This window comes from Polistes dominula, unplaced genomic scaffold, assembly GCF_049000335.1.
Source record: "Polistes dominula isolate Pdom_NZ unplaced genomic scaffold, Pdom_raw_medaka contig_18, whole genome shotgun sequence".
In the NCBI taxonomy this organism is placed as follows: domain Eukaryota; kingdom Metazoa; phylum Arthropoda; class Insecta; order Hymenoptera; family Vespidae; genus Polistes; species Polistes dominula.
Genome location: NW_028301164.1, coordinates 4,461,064 through 4,480,468, shown reverse-complemented (window position 1 = coordinate 4,480,468; position 19,405 = coordinate 4,461,064). Strand labels below are relative to the sequence as shown.

Below are 19,405 nucleotides of genomic sequence, written 5' to 3'. Positions count from 1 at the left end.
ATAATCTTCGGCGGGGTTTTTAAATCAAAGATCTTTAAAGAATCTTTCTCTATTTTTATTCTATTTTATTACATTCTTGTTAACTTTAATTTAATTCAATAAACAGTACCTGAAAACATTATGAATAAAATAGTCAAATAATTTTATAAATGAAATAATGCATTAAGGTACTACTTGTAATTAATTTCAAGATATAGATAATTATTAATTATAACATTATATTTATTTGACAGTAATTCACTTTAGAAACGAAAAATATGTTAGTTTAATTCATTAATAATTCATTTCTGTTAATATTCTTGTATTATCAAATATTTGAGGTTCTGTACTTTTAAGACTTTTAGGTTATGTTACTTTCTATTGTGTATGTAATATATGTATGTATAGATATATTTTGTATGTTACAGCCTCTATAGATCTGCATCATTTTACATTAGTGAGAAGATTATGAGAATTTCCAAATATGGCAAGAAGGATATGATTTTGTTTGGTTATCTATTTGTTTAGTTTTACAAAGAAAATTAATGATAATTATATCTTACAAGTAATTTTGTCTGGTTGTTCAACTTAAAATATTTCGTTTAAAATGTATGTATATATTTATAGTTACTTATCTATATATTATTTATATTATACAAAAATATATATAGAATTTATCTTAAGTTAAATCACACTTATATATTATAATTGTAATATATTAATTATTTATTAGATAATTTTATATTATTACAATTATTTTAATTAGTAAATATTTTCTTTTTAGGATCAAATTTGCGATAATATTTCTAACAATAATTTATTTAACATTAGCTGATGATTATTATGATCTTCTCGGAGTGAGTAAAAGTGCAGATCAAAGAGAAATTCGTAAAGCTTTCAAAACAATCGCTGTTACTTATCATCCTGATAAAAACAAAGTAATTTATCAAATATTTTATTAAAATATATATTTCTCTTTATTATATTATAAGATATATATATATATATATATATATATATATATATAATAATAATGTATTATTATTATTATTATTTTAGGATGACCCAAAAGCACATGAAAAATTTATTAAATTAACAACGGCTTATGAAGTATTAAAGGATCCAGAATCAAGAAAAAAATATGATCTTTATGGAGAAGAAGGTTCTGCGAAAGTCAATTATCATTCCTGGAATTATTACAAATATAATTTTGGAATTTACGATGATGATCCACAAGTTGTCACTCTTAGCAGAAGTGATTATTGTAAGTTACATCAAATTTATTTGAATTTTATTTATAAATAGTTGACGATTAATTATCTTTTTTATTTTATACAGCTGAGAATGTATTTAATTCGGAAAAAATGTGGTTGGTGAATTTTTACTCACCGATGTGTAACTTTTGCCATCATTTGGCACCAATTTGGCGTAAATTAGCAGAAGAGTTTGAAGGAGTTATAAAAGTAGGGGCAGTTAATTGCAAAGATGATTATCATCTTTGTCACGAAATTGGTATAACGGGGTATCCTTCTTTACTTTATATTGCAAAGGTATTTACTTTTAAATTCTGTTTTTAAATCATTAATAATAAGTCTCATCTAGTTTTTATAATAAAATATCTAACAATTTCAGAATTCAACATATGAGAGACAGTATACTGGAGAAAGAACGCATAATGCAATTAAAGATTTTGTATTAAATAAGTTAAATATTAATATTCCTGAGATAAGTTTGTCTAATTGGAAACGTCTTATAAAAAATCATGAACTCATTAAAAAACCCATGCTTGTATTTACTTATAAAAATAAGGAAGAATGTTTACCATACGATGATCTTCTTAAAGTTGCTGCTATTTTTGTAAGTGTATTTGATAGAAAATAATTAATTCGTAATAACACATGTTATTATTATTATTATTATTATTATTATTATTATTATTATTATTATTATAGGATAAAACATTAAATATTCAACTACTTCACTGCAAGGAAACTGAATGCAATGATATTTCCGATAACACTTGTGCGATTTTGTTGCCAACAACAAGTGACCAAAAAACTTGGGTACCCATATATTTGAAAAATATAGAAACAGTCAAAGATTTAATAGAACAAGTTTTAGAACAATTTCCAGAACCAAAGAGACTTACTGATCAAGAATTTGAGGTATTAAAATTTGATATAAATATAATTTTAAGTAATAAATTAAAAACATTTGTATTTATAGGAAATAAGAAGAGAGCTTAGAGAAGAATCAGGGATAGGTTGGCTCGTATGTTTTTATATGGGACATTCAACTGAATTAGATTTAATACTTAAGAAACTTCCTAATGTTATTAATAATATTAATCTAGGTATTCCTTATTGTATATATCAATTGATTTCTTTAACTAATTTAATACTTATATTTAATATATTTATAATTCGTAGGTAAAATTAATTGCGGAAGGTACGGATATCTTTGCAACACATTAGACGTGAACAGATATCCAATGTGGGGTGTTCTTAAACCTGGAGGAGCTTTTGAATTAAGTCATGGAAAAAATACAATTCATGATATTGCTAAGTTTGCTAGAAGTAGTGTTAAAGCTAAAAATCTATGGGCCTTATCTGCCGATAAAGTATTATCAATATTACAAGGAAATAGTGGTAAATTATATATCAAAATTAAACAGTAATAATAAAATACATATTTTGATGTTTTATTTATTTTATTTCAGATGAAGAAGTATGGTTTTTAGATTGGTATGCACCATGGTGTCCTCCTTGTATGCAGTTTTTGCCAGAACTTCGTGAAGCATCTATGCAATTCGATAAATCGGTTGTACATTTTGGTACGATTGATTGCACCGTGCATTCTTCGATTTGTCGAAAAAACAATATACGTTCTTATCCAACTGCAATGCTCATTAATGGTACTAAAACATATCAATTTACATCACCAAAAACAGCTGCTAATGTAATACGATTTATAAATGACATAAGATACTCGTCAGGTAAAAAATACATTATAAAGTATAGTACTTTTAATATATTATATCAAGGAACACGTATATTCATATTTTTAATTTGTATATTATTTTGTACTTAGTTATACAATTATCTGCCAACAATTTCAATCAATATCTTGAAAAGGATAAAGATAAAACTATATGGATAGTTAATTATTTTGTTGGTTGGTGCTCACCTTGTCAAAATTTAAAACCGGAATGGTTTGCTGTTGCTAAAATTTTAAATATTCTGCCATTCGTTAAAGTAGCCACTGTTGATTGCGAGGTAGAAAATTATTTATGCAGATTGCAAAAAGTGGAAAGTTATCCTAATATACGATTGTATCCAAGAGACCGTAAAAATTTAGACAAAGCTATGTAAGTGTAAGCAATTTTGTTTTGATGTATCATAATATGTTCATCGTACACTTTTAAAGTTATATTCAAGGATGATAAATAATAAATATTTTAATTGTAGTAAATACGATGGACCACATAAAATGTGGTATATATTAAAATGGATTTCTAAATATCTTCCAACTAAAGTGTACGATTTGGATCCAAACAGTTTACAGAAGAAAGTATTTTCTGGAAAGGATGTGTGGTTGGTTGATTTTTATGTACCTTGGTGCGATCATTGTCAAACACTGGATCCACATATTTCAATCGCCGCACAGGTATAATTTAGGATTCACATATCGTAATATTTTTTTATATATTATTATATTATATTATTATTATTATTATTTTATAGATTCTATAATATGTGTGGAAAGAAGGTTCATTTTAAAAAATGTATTTGTTTTCTTTACAGTTATTTAGCAACAAGATAAATTTTGGAAAATTTAATTGCGAGCTTTATCATATGGCAGCAATTAAAAAATATCCGATATTATTTCTTTACGATAAAAAGCACGATATAAAAGATATCGATAAAGGTTTTCAAATTAATGCAACGTCATCTGAAATGATTAAAGAACAATTGTCGAATTATTTAAATTCTAAAAAGAAGAATAAACGCGACGAATTATAACGATAAGTTATAAATATAATATGAATGGTGTATAATCGATAAAAGAAAAACAAAAAGTAAATTACATCGCGATAAATAACAAAAATTATTTCATAATTCTTTTTACGAATGATGTAACATTTGAAATCTCATCTAATTTAGATCTAGCATTTTTTAAAATGCATTTTTATAAAAAAATATTTTCTATTTTTTTAAATAGTAATAATATTACCAAACACATTGTAGACCAATGTAAGTAGTACATTTAATAATTGTATGCCTGTCTTATGTATACGTGTCTATAATTTAATGAGTACTATTTACAATGCAATTTAACTTCCCTTTTATGAAGTACTCGTATACTCAATGATGCATTTATATTTAAATATTTTATATATATATATATCTTTACTGTGATAATGAATAAACTGTTTTTACATCTTAGTATTAATTCATTAGCTCTCTTTTAAGAAATATTTCATTGATTTTATTAAACAGGATATCTGAGAATTTTTATTTTTGTATATAAAATACGTTGACATCGTTTGACTAGTAAAATCTCAGACATCCTATGTAGAACAATAGACAAAAAATAATTATGTTCTCTCATAAAAATCAATTTTATCAAAATATAGAATAAATTATTCTCTTTTTTTATTTTTTAGACAATTATAATAATAAATAATAAATTATATAAATTCATAAGATAAAAGGAAAAAGAGGAAAGATGAAAAAGTAATAAAATATTCTTCAATGAAAATAAACGACAGTTTTGTCTAATAATATATAAATTTATGAATACATATATGTGGCATACATATACATATAAATCTTTAATATTATTAATTATATTTGGATAATTCATCTTATTTTATATATGAGAAGTTAACTTATATTTTGTACAGTGCCGTTTATTGCACATTTTAAATACATATACAAGATTATTAATATTAGGATAGACACACTATATTTTATAAAAGTAAATACTCGAATGAAAAATAAGACACTTTCGGCGATTTAGCATAAGAATTGTTTCTTTTCTTAAATCGTTGTTTTCATTTTCTAAATTTATATTAACAAAAAGAGAATCAACTAATAGAAATCTATTTAAATTAAATCGTGCCAAACATAAGATTTGTTCTAAACAAAAATAAATTGGACACATTTTTATCTGTGTGGTGTGGAATGTGTATTATAAGAATATTCTATTTTTGATCATTCAATGTTTCAAATTCTTTCAAATCATGTTTGTGTCCATCATAATAAATCTATTCAATTACTATGTTTTATAATATATATATTACATTAAATTAATTAACGCATAGGCAGTGTAAACATAAGGACATCACGTATAGTGATGTGTGTGTATGTATATATATATATATATATATACAAGCTTTGATGAATATAAAAATATAAATAGCAGAAAAAATAATATTTTCAATTTGAATATTTTCAATTAAATTAAAAAATAATATAGATAAATATTTCATGAATAAGTCGTATTATTATTATTTTTTTTTTTTTGAACTGATTTTTACAGTCTTAATGTCACATCATCTTTGGTTGGTGTTGTAAAACACAAATTTATGTTTATAGATAAATTGCATTAAAGGTAATTTTAATAATATAATTTTATATGCGAACGTTTTAATTTATTATTAATTTATTTTTGTTTGAAAAATTTTGTGATTCAATTAAATATAGATAAAGTAAAAAAATAATTGTTTTAGGTAAACGTATATTCAAACTTTTTTTGAAACATCAAATTTTAATTTTGTAGCAATTAATAAATGTGCAGTGCAAAATATAAGTTATATATATATGGATAAATGGATAAATGCATAAATACATAAATAATAATAAGTGAATGGCAATAGCAAGTTATAAGAGTTTTGTAGAGAAAATTCTATCGAAAAATTGCTATTATCTGCTACAAGCAGTGATTATATTTACGATTAGATATTTATGTAGTATTGGTATACCACATCGTATACATCTATAAATAGTAACTTAAAAAATGAGAGAGTGAGAAAGATAGAAAGGAAATACTTATGTGTTTTTATAGATTTTTTCTAAATATCTCGATTTCTTTTGCATGTTAATACCGTTGTTTGGTCAGTTTGCTTTTTATTTTTAGATTTTATACTGTATATATATATATATATATATATATATATATATATATACATACATCATATTTCCTTTCCTTCGATTACTGTCTTTTCTACTCGCACACGCGCGCAAAATGTTTTTAAAATATTTAACTTAAATTTAATTATACTTAATATACAAAGATAAATTTTTGAATAGAAATTTAAAAAAATTTCATTGATATTTTGTTTTTGTATAAATATTCAACATTGAAAATAAATACATATGTAAGTTTTTATTGCTTTCTTAACATTTTAAAAACATTCAGCGCATTTTTATTAAAGTATACTACAAAAATGTTCCAAATATTTGTAACAATAGTGTAGAAATTTTATTTTATATTGTTTCTTTTTCTTTTTTTTTTTTTTTTTTTATAAGCACATGTGCGTATTATGTATAATAAATATATAATTTTTTTCACATATAATATAACAATGCTTAAAAATATACAAATAAAGTAGCATATTTCACATTAACGTGAAAATGTGCTACTGCTATTTTCTAAATAATTTGTCGTTTATCATAGTACTTTAAATTATTATGCATTTCAATATGACTATATGATTATAAGAAATTATTAAATAGAGCATTTAAAAATGTAAGAAATTTTAAAAATAATATAGTAATATTGTTACATTATTAATGTGATGTATAAAAATTTTGAAATTGCACACTATATAGTTTGTAAAAATGAAATATATAATTGAACATGTTCTGTCATTTTTATGTATACATATATATATATATATATATATACATTGTACTTTCATTATAATTATTTGATGACAATTTTCATTTAATTTAATTTACGATAAACCATTGAAATAATCTTTTCTTTCTTTTTCTTTTCGTTTATATTATGCTCATATTTAATTAGAAATAATTTATTATTATTTCCTATTTTATTATCTTCGATACATACTGACAAATCTCAGTTATCATCTTGTATATTATCATTTACAGTTAAGCTCTGTATCACATCTTTTTACAAATATGTAAATATTCTTTATAATCATCGAGAAGCAAGCACAATAATCTGTAATTTATTTATCCGTATAATTAATATAATTTAACGATTTCAATGATAATAATTTGTAAAGAAATATTTGAACTACAATAATAATAAGAAAAAAAAAACGAAAGGAAGTACATACCAGTAAAGTGCCGTTTATAATTTTATCATAATTTAAATATCTCGTTTAGAAGGTGGTATTAAATGATCAGGAAGTTCCGCTGGAAGGTCGTAACCTTCTAATTTAACGTTAATTAAATGCATTGCCAAAGCAAATTCATCCGAGTCCAAAAGGCCATCTTTATCAATGTCGGATAATTTCCAAATTTTTCCTAACATACTATTCGGTAATTTGGATTTAATCATCTCAGATTTAGCAGCTGTAAATAAAGTTTAAGATGAGAATAGATATAGAGTTATCATATTGTAATATTATAATAATTATAATCGAATATAATCGCATATTACGATATGTCAACACAATGACATAAGAAAAAGATAAAAACAAATTTACCTGCTCCTGTTATCTTTCCATCAGTTGGACCAAGTGTTTCAAAAATACTATCATATTTGTATCTATCTTTATTAACAATCCATTCGGGTTCACCAGCACCTGCATCGATACCTTCACCTCTTTTGTATCCAAATGGACTAATTTGATCTTCCACACCTTCAAATGCACCACCTGTGCAGATAAAATATTCACGTTCTGTATAAAAAATGAATTCATTTAATTCCTATTTTTCAAATCATAAATATTTTCTATCATGTGGATTTGAAATATAATTATTTTAATGTAGATAATTAGATTCATTATTTTCTTATAAAATTGTATCATAAATCTCATATATATCTTTATAGACGATTCATGAAAACGAAATCATTTAAGATAAGATATGAAATTAAGTAATCTTCTATTTCTAGTATTGATATGATAGATTGATCATTGATTTTTTATTTTAATTGAATAATTTCTATTTAAAATTACTCCTTGTATAAATTTTAATTTAATTTTATAATCAATGAAATATTTCTTAAATGAATACCTTTTATTAATGGTTCTGATGCAGTGGTTACTTCTTCGTGAGGAATCATAGCCATTAATTTAGCAATATCTTCCGCAAGCATTTTATCAACTACTTCCAATAATTTGATTTTAATTGGATTAAATTTACTGAAGTCATGATGCATTAAAGATTCCTGCATTTTCTTAAGATTTGGAAAATCTCCAGGAGATATTTGTTGTTCACGTTGAATTTGATCATAAATTTGGCCTAAATTTTTGATAAGTTCTTTCTTTTTCGAATCTTTACCAAACATACTTGGCATATCTTTTCTCAATGCACTGATTATGTATGCATGTACCTGTAATTCAGGAAACATCATTGAGTCTATTACAACAAAACTTAAGAAAACATATTCTTATTAAATAATATTAATTATTTTATACCTTTGCTAATCGTGCTCGTTTGATTAAATCGTTAAGTTTTCTTAATGCAGCATTTCTTGGTAATGATTGCATATCTCTAAATAAATCTTGCTCTTCGTCTTCAAATAATCTGAAAAGAAAATCAATCACACACTTAAAACAAATAAACCTACTAAGATAAAGAAAAAGATCAATAAGATAAAAAGAAAAATCATACCGTCTATTAACATCATATCTTAATGGTTGATCCCAAAATGAACCAATATAGACTCTAGCAACTTCAGGAGTTTGTAAAACTTTTCCCAAAGACCACATAAGTGCACCATATACTCTCATAAGTTGTTGATGATCTATCATGTCTGCTTTATTAAGAACAATTCGAATTTTATCGTCGTGACCTCTAAGTGCTTCAATAGATCTTCTAAATTCATCTGAGATATCGAGTTTATGTGCATCGAATAATAATATAATTCTGTCTACTCTTTCTGCAAACCATTCTAATACACCGGTGAAATCGTAGCCTCTATCTACCTATAAATAAAAATAAAACAAAGAAATCAAAATATAATAGACTTTGATTATAAAATTAATCAAATAATTCTAATAGAAATAGAGAAGAAGAATACATACTCGTTGTTTCTCTCCAGAAAGAATTCCAGGTGTATCAACGATTGATATTCCTTTGAGAACAGGAGATGCAACGGTGGAACATTGAAATCTATTGAGGAATGCATTACCAAATTTAGAAAGTGGTCTAAATTGTTTATTCGGATCGACGACTAAAGCATTTCCAGGAATAACACCTTCCTTTTCATCATACATAACAGCAATGAAACGATCCGTTGTTGGTTCTGGACCAATTCTTATTCCAGGAAATTCACGTTCCAATAAATATTTAATAAATGTTGTTTTTCCTGTAGAATATTGTCCTACCAAAAGGATCATTGGTTTCGCATCAAAATCAGGATCATCCAATTGAGGCGAATGAAAGTCATGGAATTGATAATGTTGTTCCAAGGGTAATAATTTAGCTCTGTAGATTTTTTTAAGACCTTCGGTAACATTCTCAAAGAGATCTTGTTTGCCATTTTCATCTCGACTAAGCCAACTGAACATATTGACGATTGACAATATATATTAATCTAAAAATGAAATAATATTATATTAGTATTTAATGATAATAAATTTGAAATGTACAAGATTGAGTTGTGAAATACATTTATACAGTATGTGATGAAGAGAAGAACAAAAATTAATAATAAATAAAATATAGTAAAGACTATATATATATAATAACCTATGAGAATAAACCATACACGTGAAAGTAATGATAATAAGAAATTTCCATGAGAAATAATTACTGTTAATGATGAATATATATAGAAAGAAAAAGAGAGAAAGAGAGAAAGCAATGGGAACTAACCTCTCCTTACGTTTTTCTTAGTTGAATGTACATGAACAAAATCACTAAAATTAATCAATGCAAACAAATGGGTGGTACTTTTAAATAATTCCAAATTAAACGAAATAATAATTAAAATATTTGATATTTGAAGTATTTAATTATCCAAATACACGTAGACACTTAACTTTGAATAAATTTCTTATTAAATATTCGAGGATGTTGCAAAATTGAATAAGAAGCTTTTGATAGATGAAGTAGAGGAAACTATATTGATAATTTCTAAGGCTTATCCTATTTTAAAGAGACGTTTAACGTTTAGTAGAACGACGATTACGATTCAGAAACGATGAATAGGCGGGCTTTCTGATAATGACGCGATATACTGAGCTGTTTCCCCGTATTAAAACGTACAAACACAATGGTGAAGTGACGACGTGTCGTTCTCGTATGCACCAGCGCAAAGCCACTACCAAGTGACAAGATCCAAATATATATATATATATATATATATATATATATATAATATATATATATATCTATATATAGTATAGTCTATACAAGGTGTCTCAAAAGTTGATTCATCCAATTGAATCATTTTTGATAGGTCTCACAAAAGTTTCTTCCATTTATTTGTTTTTTCTTTTTCGATAATTTCTTTTACATAGACTATGTTTTGTATTTAAGTTTACTTTATTGAATCATCTATAATTTATTTTACTAGATAATAATGTTATTATTAGGATTCTTTTTCAAATCATTTATAAATTGATGTATATGTTAAAGAATGTACATACAAATAATTTGTTACTTATTGTTTTTATTATTTCGATAAATTGACTTTTTGGACACCCTATATATGTATACACATGTGACAAATTACCACGATGAGATTGTATAGCATATGTAAATGAATAAGAAACGAACGATTTAGTATTGTATGATATTACTGGATTATTATATTTCTTATTTTTTTTTTTTTCAATTTTCATGTATATATATATTATTTTATTTTCGATTATTTAATGATAATAATTAGAACTAGTTAAATAATGTTGATAGTTGAAGAAAGAAGTGAGTTTCTTTTATGAAAAGTTTTTGTAGACGATATCAATGCTGTTCTAGATTGAGTTTCTATTAGAAACATTTAAACTTCTCTTTCAAATTAAATTATCCGTGCAGTTTATTATTGTATTATTTATTACGAATATTTATTGTTTGTAATTTTTATTGAATTATTTTATAATTGTTTAATTTTTTTATACTTTCATCTACTTTGCATAATTTCCGCGAAATAATTCGATATTCTTTTTTTAATGGCGTATAATTAACTTTGTTTTATTTTTATTAATTTTTATTTTATTATTTTAAAATAAATTATAATTTTTAGATATTTCTTTAAAATGGAAACGTTTTTGACTAATTTTAAATAATTCGCGCGCCATTAAGATATGGCGCGAAAATGAGGCCATTTCAAAAAAATAGTTTTAACTTCGATTCTTTATTAGATAATTAATAAATTAAAATAAGTTTTTTCTATCGATTTTTTTGTTCTTTTTTATATTCTATATCATAAAAAGACTATTTTTGTAACGAGATCAAAGTTAAATATGCTAAAATGTCTAATAGAAATGTTTACGTTTACTAAAGATCTATGTAATGTCAAAGGTCGATTGATTAATCACACAAAAAAATCTTTCTTTAAAAATATTTAATCTCAACAACTTTATTATTGGTGTCTTAAAAAGACATTTTTATCTGAGGTCATCGATCAAATTGTCAATATAATTATTTTATTTTGTGTAGATAAAAAAAAAAGGATAATTTTTTAATAGTACAATAAGAAAAAAATCGATGCTAGTTAATATAAAAATAATAAAATAGATTAAAGACATCAAATAACATTAATCTAATATTGAACTATCCGAAGTGTTTAAGTATTAATTATTATTAATAATAATAATAATAATAATATAATATATTTAAAGTATCATTAAAGTATTGATTCATTATTTCATTGATTTATTATTCAAGCAAGAACGTTTGTTCGCTGATTTCCGCAAGGGCTTTTATTAATATCATTTATAGTTCATTATTAGGCCATTGACAAAAAGAATTGGTGAATAGTTCTCATCACTAAAAGGATCCACCGATTAGGCCCTTTAAAAAAAGTTGTCCATCTATCTCATATGAGTCAAGTCATGAGAAAGAATGAAAGAAAGAAAGAAAGAAAGAAAGAAAGTAAGAGACAGATACTTATGATAAAAGAAATCTGATGAAAACTTTTGTTAAATATTCCAACACTATTTCATTAAATTAATTTGGACTGTTTAACATAGTTTCCACAAATAAAAAACAGCGATTACTCCATTCAAATGAAATAAATGATAGTAACAGATGTTTCAAGACAATAAAAGAATTCTAATTTCTTAGACTAGAAGACAGTAAGTTTGACGAATGGGAGCTCTTGCACTTGCACTATAATCCTTGGTGTTATTACGCAATGATATATGCGAACGATTCAGTGTCATTCGTCGTTGCGTAAGTTAAAGCGGACACATCCTGGTTAAACGATCTTGTGTCAATTTACCGGTTTTAACGAGATTATCTATTAAAGTTGAAGTTATTTTAAGCTTTCGTCAGATTTCAATAAATCATCAATGTTCGTTTTTTGTTTACTTTTTTATTATTTCTTTATATATATTTTTTTTAATTTTTTTTATTGTTTTTTTCTTTTTTTGACAATAAATGTGTATTTCAAAGAAGATATCAATTTAAAAAAAGAAATAATACTTCTTGTAACATATATTGTATAAAATCATTATATGATTATAATTCATATTAAAATAATCGTTTAAAATATAGATTCATTTACAATAGATACTGATGTTATTATAATGCAATTTAATACACGAAATTTTTAATATTAATCATATTCATTCTCCAATAGATTATTTTTAAATCTATCTTACGTTTCTATAATTTAATTATTACAAATATTGTTAATTATGAATAAGTTAGTTATCATTTGATAATTAACTTTTAATGAATTATTATGAATCTTATTATGAAATTTTCGCGAGTATTCACAGTATACATTCTTCCTCCCAATTTTCAGGAAGTACTTCTTTCCAGACGTTTAATAAATTCGATAACAAACAGGGTTTCTTGCAATTAGGTATTTCCATAGGATGTGGCTTAATAGTTTCTGAATTATTCAAATAAGACACCTATGAAAAATAAATATAGAAATATTTGATATTATTTTATTTAGAAATAATTTAAAAGAAAAATGATATAAAACATATGAAATAAAGAAAGAGTATAAAAGAAAAGAAAGAAAACATAGGAAACAAAGTAGATAAAGAAAATGAAATCGTGATTGATAAAAAAATCACCTTGACTTCTCGTTCATCGTTATAATACGAATGCAATTCGAAAATTAGGGTAGCACCGTATTCTGGAAGGAATAGTTCATCTGTGAAACCCATTGTTCTTAAAACATTAACTATCGTTACGTCGTGAATTGAATAGAAGTAAGCCTTTCTTGAATTTTCCCTTATTACTTTTTCTTGCATCTTGTTAACAATTTCTTTCAATAATGGTCCTAGAAACAACAAAAAGTAAACATTCAAATATTATTATTAACACATTCGCGACCGCTGACCGCTGATATATAAATTTTATAATATAAATATATAATATTTAATTTTTAAATATTTATATAAATATATAAATATTAAATTTATATTTAATTATTTCAATATAATATTTAAATCAATTCTATTTCATTATATTATTATATTTTATTATTTCAATATAAATTTAAATAATTTATTATTTTTGCCGATACTCAGTATTAAAAAAGGAAAAAATGTGCTGGCCGCGAATGTGTTAATATTACTATTAATATTATTGAAAAATAATTCGTATGAATGATATTTCACATATATAAGAAATTACCTCCATATAAACGTCTCAACAAAGTATTGCTCGTGAGCAATGCAATGGAACGTGCAGCAAGGTTTCTCATTTTTTCATTGAAATATCTTTTCGTCCATTGTGGAAGTTCTAATCCATGGTTAGCTTCGATTTCGAGTACGTTGTACAAAAATTCAACATCTAGAAGAGTCCTTATCGGTTGTTGAGTATAATTACTCAATTCGTCATAATATTTAGCCAACATTTCGTCAGATCTTTTCGATTCGTTATATTTTGCTTCGTTCAATGCTTTTTCTAAATTTGGGCAATAGGCTTTAACCGTTATTAACTGTAATATAATAATAATAATAATAATTAATTTAAGATATAACTATTGTAGTGTGAAAAACTTACACACATGCACACAAACATATATGTGCCCATAATTAAGGAAGTGATCTAAGTCAAAATTAAAAAGACATGAGTTTATCAGTTATTACGCACTACATTATTTTAAACTAAATAAATTCAATGTAATTTAAAACCGATATTGTTAAAAATGAATCGTCAGATAATGTTTGTTATTTCAATATTATATAGAATTCATATAGTGTTCAAATAGAAATCTTTAAATATCTCGTAACAAGAGATACATGACACTTAGACCATTTATATAATTATGGACACATATGTGAACATGTTCTTCACGAATTGAATTTTTATTAGAAATGAAAAACAAATGATGGATTATGTAAACACGAATTAACCGATAATATTTCTGGGTAAACCGTGTAGTAATGCATGAGATGTAATTAATTATACCTCCTCCCTCTCCCCGTTCCTTTATTTCCCTCCTTTGATAAGGTGGTTCATTAACATACTTATTTGATAAGAACGATTAGACTTACATTATCCAATTCTCTTGGTGTTGTATGAACAGGTACAGGATGCCATTGCAAATTTGGTAGAAATATTTCTTCGGGTGTTGGTGGATATACTCCAGCTAATAATGTTTGTGCCGACATGATGCAACGATCAGAATCACTGCTACGCATGTATGCAACCGTACTGTTGTATTTAAAACCAACTATGGGACCATAAGTCTTGCGTATCCATTGTCCTACGTTGTAAAGTTGATGCATTCCTTTCTAAAAAAAAAAAAAAAAAAAAAAAAATTCAATCATTATCAATTTAAAATGTGTAAATATTTTGAACAAAAAAAGAAGAAATGTATTTATCAATAAATAAAAATTTTATAGCTCGATGATTAGTTAATTAGGTGTTTGAGAAAAAAAATAATATAAAAAAATGATAGCACAACAGATGTTTCTTATATAACTTTAATCGTGTGTGTGTGTGTGTGTGTGTGTGTTTGTACTTTTATATTTGATATCGAAGAGCAACACGATCGAAATTTTTGTTTAATTTTGTATGTTCAGCTTTTTTTTTATAATTAATTTTTATTTAATCGTGATAATTAATATTTAATAAGTAATTATTTGATTTTACCGTCGTAAGAGCACCCCAACCACCGGGCCATGAATAATTTATATATGGATCAGCACGGTACGTTTTTAATGGTGTTCTATCACCGTGTCGAAAAAGCTGTAATTAAATAAATTTGTTTTCATATTATTATTAATATTAGATGAATTATATTTAACATTGTAACTTTACAAGAGTAACTTTCTGTTCCTTTTCTTTTTTTTTTTTTTGAACGATATTTCGTTTGATTTTATATTATTTAATTTTATAAATTAATAAAGGAATTATATTAAAATTAATGAAACGGTTTTTTCCTTTTCTTTTCTTTTTTTTCACTTGTATAATATTCTGTATAATATTCTGTATAATATTCCCCTGCGGTTCTGGGGAAAAGAATAAGACCGCAGTAATCCCTGCTTGTCGTAAGAGGCGACTAAAAGGGAAACCATTAGGGATAACACAAAACATACACATTTGTGTGTGTATGTGTGCGTTATTAACATTAGAATATCAAATATCATTTATTTTTTTACATTTATATTAATATCAAAAGGAATTGTTTTTATTTTATTTAATTTTCTAATAATATTCTGTTTATTATTTAATGAAAATCGATTGATGGTTAAAATAATATAAATATGAATACGAAAGTTAAATTTAATTATAATATTAATAAATAATAAATTAATAATAAAATTAATAATATATATAATACATAAAAATTAAATATAAATATATAATATATATATATATGTTTTTTTTTTTAATATAGCTTTATTTAATGTCACATCAACCATCGGGGGTTATTAGCGACATAATATATATTTTATTTATATTAATAATATATAATATAAATAATACAAAATATATAATATATTTACAAATTTTTAAATAAATTTGAATTTTTAATTTAAAAATAATAAAATAAATAATAATAAATAATATATAAAATAATAAATAAATTAATTTAATCTTATTAATATTTACATGAAATTAATAATAAAATTAATAGAGTAATAAAATATAAATTTAATTTAAACCAGTCATGTTGTTTGATAAAATCAAAAGAAAAAAAAATATAAACAGTAATTATCAATCGTCGTGTTAATTTTTATGTGTATTTAAAAAAAAAATAGAAAAAAAATATTAAAAAATATTAAAAAAATACTTACGAATGTCACCTGTTCGAGAGTATCGTTCTCGTTAGTGGATGATGCCAATGCAGTATACGCGAAAAGTATCGTACCAATAATTAAACTTAATAATACCAGTGTAACACAAATTCCACGTTGTTGAACATGGCACGATCTTCTATGAAATATTCCCCTTGAATTCATGTTTCTATAAATTACAAAAAAAAAAAAAAAAAAACAAGAGAATTAAATACGATCGTAATATCAGACTTCTCTCTTCGTACTCTTCTGATGACGAATACAAATTTTTATATACTGAAGTCCGATGATTGAAGGAAAACGTTTAAATACTTGGTGCTAGGCCATGACCCATGGGTTATAAAGTGACCCACGAGACAAATAATAAATGACAACAAAATAATCGAATTTTAACAAGATTGATCTTTTTTTTTATAAAAATAAAATCCTTATAATAATAAAAAATAAAATAGTTAGTTATTAATAAGGATTATTTCTTTTATATATATGTATATATAATTATATTTTATACATAATTAGATATAATTCTAATTTTTTATATATAACTTTAATATAGTGGTTATTTTATTATTAAAAATAATATTAATTATGTTTAGGTAATTTTAGAGTTTTAGAGGAATATTAAAAACAATAATACTTATTAATAAATAACTATTTTTTTTTAATTATTATTATAAGGATTATTTCTTTTGTTTTTTTCATATATAATTGAAATATTTTAATATAGTGGTTATTTTATTATAAAAAAATAATAGAAAATTTTATTAATGTATTTTAAAAATTTTAAAAGAAAGATTTATATTCATAAAAATAAAATTATAATTATTTTTAGGTAATTTTAGAGTTTATTCTTAGAAGAATATTAAAAACAATAATACTTATAGTTCTTTTTTTGAAATATTCAAAATATTAAAAAAATTTATTAGATATCTCAAATATGATATGAAAATATCTTTGATGTTTCGTCATAATGTTGAAATTATATTTAAAAATAAAATACTTGAAATTATGGACTAAATAACTAGATTACAAATTTATACTTACGTAATTTCTTTGAGATTAAAATTCGGTGAAGTCCCTGAAGTGATTTCATCAGTGTACCAATCACTACTATGCGGTACCGTTTCTTCAGTATTATATGTAAAAGCCATAAGTGGTTTTTAATTGTCTAATAAACAAGATAGGTGTCTCTACCTGCAATCCGAAGATGTAATATCTTATCTATGGTATTTTATTACTTAATTCATTTTTATACCTAAAACCTAAGATTTGTTTTCATTTATTTATTTATTAATAATAATTATAATTATATACAATTCATTTTGATTAAAGAAAAATAAAAAAAATATTCTATTATTCTTCTATATATTTATATATATATATTTAAATTAGAATCATTGAAGGATTATATTAAAACAAATTAATGAAAATAGAAAATCATTGACTTGGCAGATTTACCAGGTAAAAACAGATACATGTAACCTTTGATGACGTGTATAGTGCCAATGATTCGGTTGCAATGCGAACGAAGAATGTTTACGAAAAAAATGTGAAAAAAAAAAATAAATAAATAAAATGAAATGCAAGAGTATAGTTTAAGTCAGGTATGTTTTGATGCACTAGAATACGATCATGTTACTATACTGAATAAGTTAGGCATTTATAAGATGAAATAACTAACTTATTGGTTTTGTTTGCTTGGCACGTGAATACGGAAATGTCACAAATCTGCGTAGTTACTATGATTCTATGGTGAATCTATTAGCGATAAGTAAGTTTTCTTCATTACCGATATTTTTCTATTGAATGTTAATCAAAAATTGTTAGATGATATTTCAAAATTAATTAATTTATTTCGAGAGATATTTAATTCGTAGTTTAACTTACGATTTTATTGCTTAAACTTGTATTTTTTATAAACTGTTAAGAAAAATTATCTGAAAAAGTTTTGGAAAAGAAAAATTAATTTTTTTCTCTCATGTAAAAACTTTTGAACTTTGTATATGTTATTAGGGGGACTGAAAAGTAATGTCTTTATTACGTATGTAAAAAAATTATTTCTAATATTTTAAATCAAAAAACCGATTGTGTGGATGATTTTTATCGTTACAATATTATAAAAATTTGCAAATCAGATAGAAAATGGTTGTTGTGAGTAAGAATGAAGTTTTGAATTAAAGTAACATTTATTTAGACGATTTTAGAGGCGAAAAACATTTTCTTGTTACACATATTACAACAAATATTAAACATTTGACTTCGTTCTAAATAGAAATAAAAAAAAGGAGATTTTCTATTGGTACGTGACATTATTAGAAGATAAAATACATAAATTAATATATTATTTTATATTATCTATCTCTCTGTTTGGTGATATATCTATATATATATAGATTAGATTTTACAGATTCATAAAATACATTTTATCAACAAGAGGTAAATACAGTAAATATCTACAAATGGTACATAATATGGCACAATCTTATAGCCACTTTATTTAATCGACGACATCAAGATATTGAAAAATAAATCGCATTTATTCGTGTTCATTGTCATTTAATTTCTAAAATGATATGAAAACTTAAAAAAAAAATATTAAATTCTCTAAATTTGTGTGTTTAATTTAAATAATAAATTATAAATAATATATTATGTGTATATTTAGATGTTTACTTGACTAGAGATAGATCATTGTTTTAATATTTTTTGGTAAATCTTATTACAATTACATAAATAACAAAATTAAAATAACCATAGAAGTATATGTGTCAAATACACGTTATTTTATAATAAAATTCTAAATTGAAGGAATAATATTAAACAAACAATTAAAAAATAATGATAGATTAT

General features: G+C 23.8%; 3 protein-coding genes across 9 annotated transcripts; 1 reads left to right on the top strand and 2 right to left on the bottom strand.

The window, feature by feature from the left end:
* Positions 1-25: 25 nt before the first annotated feature.
* Positions 26-7,276, top strand: LOC107070137 (endoplasmic reticulum disulfide reductase DNAJC10). The gene is made up of 13 exons (XM_015328044.2): positions 26-167; positions 408-588; positions 764-917; positions 1,039-1,243; positions 1,318-1,529; positions 1,612-1,836; positions 1,932-2,144; positions 2,206-2,332; positions 2,409-2,627; positions 2,699-2,974; positions 3,070-3,346; positions 3,447-3,645; positions 3,783-7,276. Coding segments are annotated over exons 2-13 (2,328 nt in total). The 5' UTR covers positions 26-167; positions 408-586; the 3' UTR covers positions 4,002-7,276.
* LOC149030511 (EH domain-containing protein 3-like) lies at positions 6,140-10,462 on the bottom strand. Of its 5 annotated transcripts, none has more exons than XM_089178974.1 (8): positions 10,392-10,462; positions 9,206-9,717; positions 8,793-9,106; positions 8,597-8,705; positions 8,193-8,511; positions 7,661-7,855; positions 7,289-7,526; positions 6,140-7,170 (listed from the first exon to the last, which is right to left on the bottom strand). In XM_089178974.1, the coding sequence occupies exons 2-7, from the start codon at positions 9,689-9,691 to the stop codon at positions 7,321-7,323; spliced, it is 1,629 nt and encodes a 542-aa protein (XP_089035100.1). In that variant the 5' UTR covers positions 9,692-9,717; positions 10,392-10,462; the 3' UTR covers positions 6,140-7,170; positions 7,289-7,320. The 5 variants fall into 5 exon arrangements, with proteins under 5 accessions (XP_089035100.1, XP_089035099.1, XP_089035098.1 ...); XM_089178973.1 differs by having other exon boundaries at positions 10,315-10,453; XM_089178972.1 differs by having other exon boundaries at positions 10,166-10,447.
* Positions 10,463-11,827: 1,365 nt separating this feature from the next.
* On the bottom strand, positions 11,828-18,253 carry LOC107070122 (putative achaete scute target 1). 3 transcript variants are annotated; one of them, XM_089178778.1, is made up of 8 exons: positions 18,237-18,253; positions 17,600-17,749; positions 16,556-16,724; positions 15,408-15,503; positions 14,807-15,046; positions 13,941-14,247; positions 13,376-13,584; positions 11,828-13,207 (listed from the first exon to the last, which is right to left on the bottom strand). In XM_089178778.1, the coding sequence occupies exons 2-8, from the start codon at positions 17,704-17,706 to the stop codon at positions 13,064-13,066; spliced, it is 1,272 nt and encodes a 423-aa protein (XP_089034904.1). In that variant the 5' UTR covers positions 17,707-17,749; positions 18,237-18,253; the 3' UTR covers positions 11,828-13,063. The 3 variants fall into 3 exon arrangements, with proteins under 3 accessions (XP_089034904.1, XP_089034903.1, XP_015183510.2); XM_089178777.1 differs by lacking the exon at positions 18,237-18,253 and adding an exon at positions 18,014-18,200 and having other exon boundaries at positions 17,600-17,776; XM_015328024.2 differs by lacking the exon at positions 18,237-18,253 and adding an exon at positions 18,014-18,200.
* Between the last annotated feature and the right edge of the window lie 1,152 nt (positions 18,254-19,405).

Excerpts from the sequence above, each read along its gene's own strand:
- LOC107070137 (XM_015328044.2), top strand. Across the intron at positions 918-1,038 it reads ATCATCCTGATAAAAACAAA|GATGACCCAAAAGCACATGA; the intron begins GTAATTTATCAA and ends TTATTATTTTAG. Across the intron at positions 1,244-1,317 it reads TCTTAGCAGAAGTGATTATT|CTGAGAATGTATTTAATTCG; the intron begins GTAAGTTACATC and ends TATTTTATACAG.
- LOC149030511 (XM_089178974.1), bottom strand. The coding sequence starts at position 9,691 with ATGTTCAGTTGGCTTAGTCGAGATGAAAATGGCAAACAAGATCTCTTT. Across the intron at positions 9,107-9,205 it reads TTTCTGGAGAGAAACAACGA|GTAGATAGAGGCTACGATTT; the intron begins GTATGTATTCTT and ends TTTTATTTATAG. Across the intron at positions 7,527-7,660 it reads TGGAAAGATAACAGGAGCAG|CTGCTAAATCTGAGATGATT; the intron begins GTAAATTTGTTT and ends CTTTATTTACAG.
- LOC107070122 (XM_089178778.1), bottom strand. The coding sequence starts at position 17,706 with ATGGCTTTTACATATAATACTGAAGAAACGGTACCGCATAGTAGTGAT. Across the intron at positions 13,585-13,940 it reads GTTGAGACGTTTATATGGAG|GACCATTATTGAAAGAAATT; the intron begins GTAATTTCTTAT and ends TGTTGTTTCTAG. Across the intron at positions 13,208-13,375 it reads ACGATGAACGAGAAGTCAAG|GTGTCTTATTTGAATAATTC; the intron begins GTGATTTTTTTA and ends TATTTTTCATAG.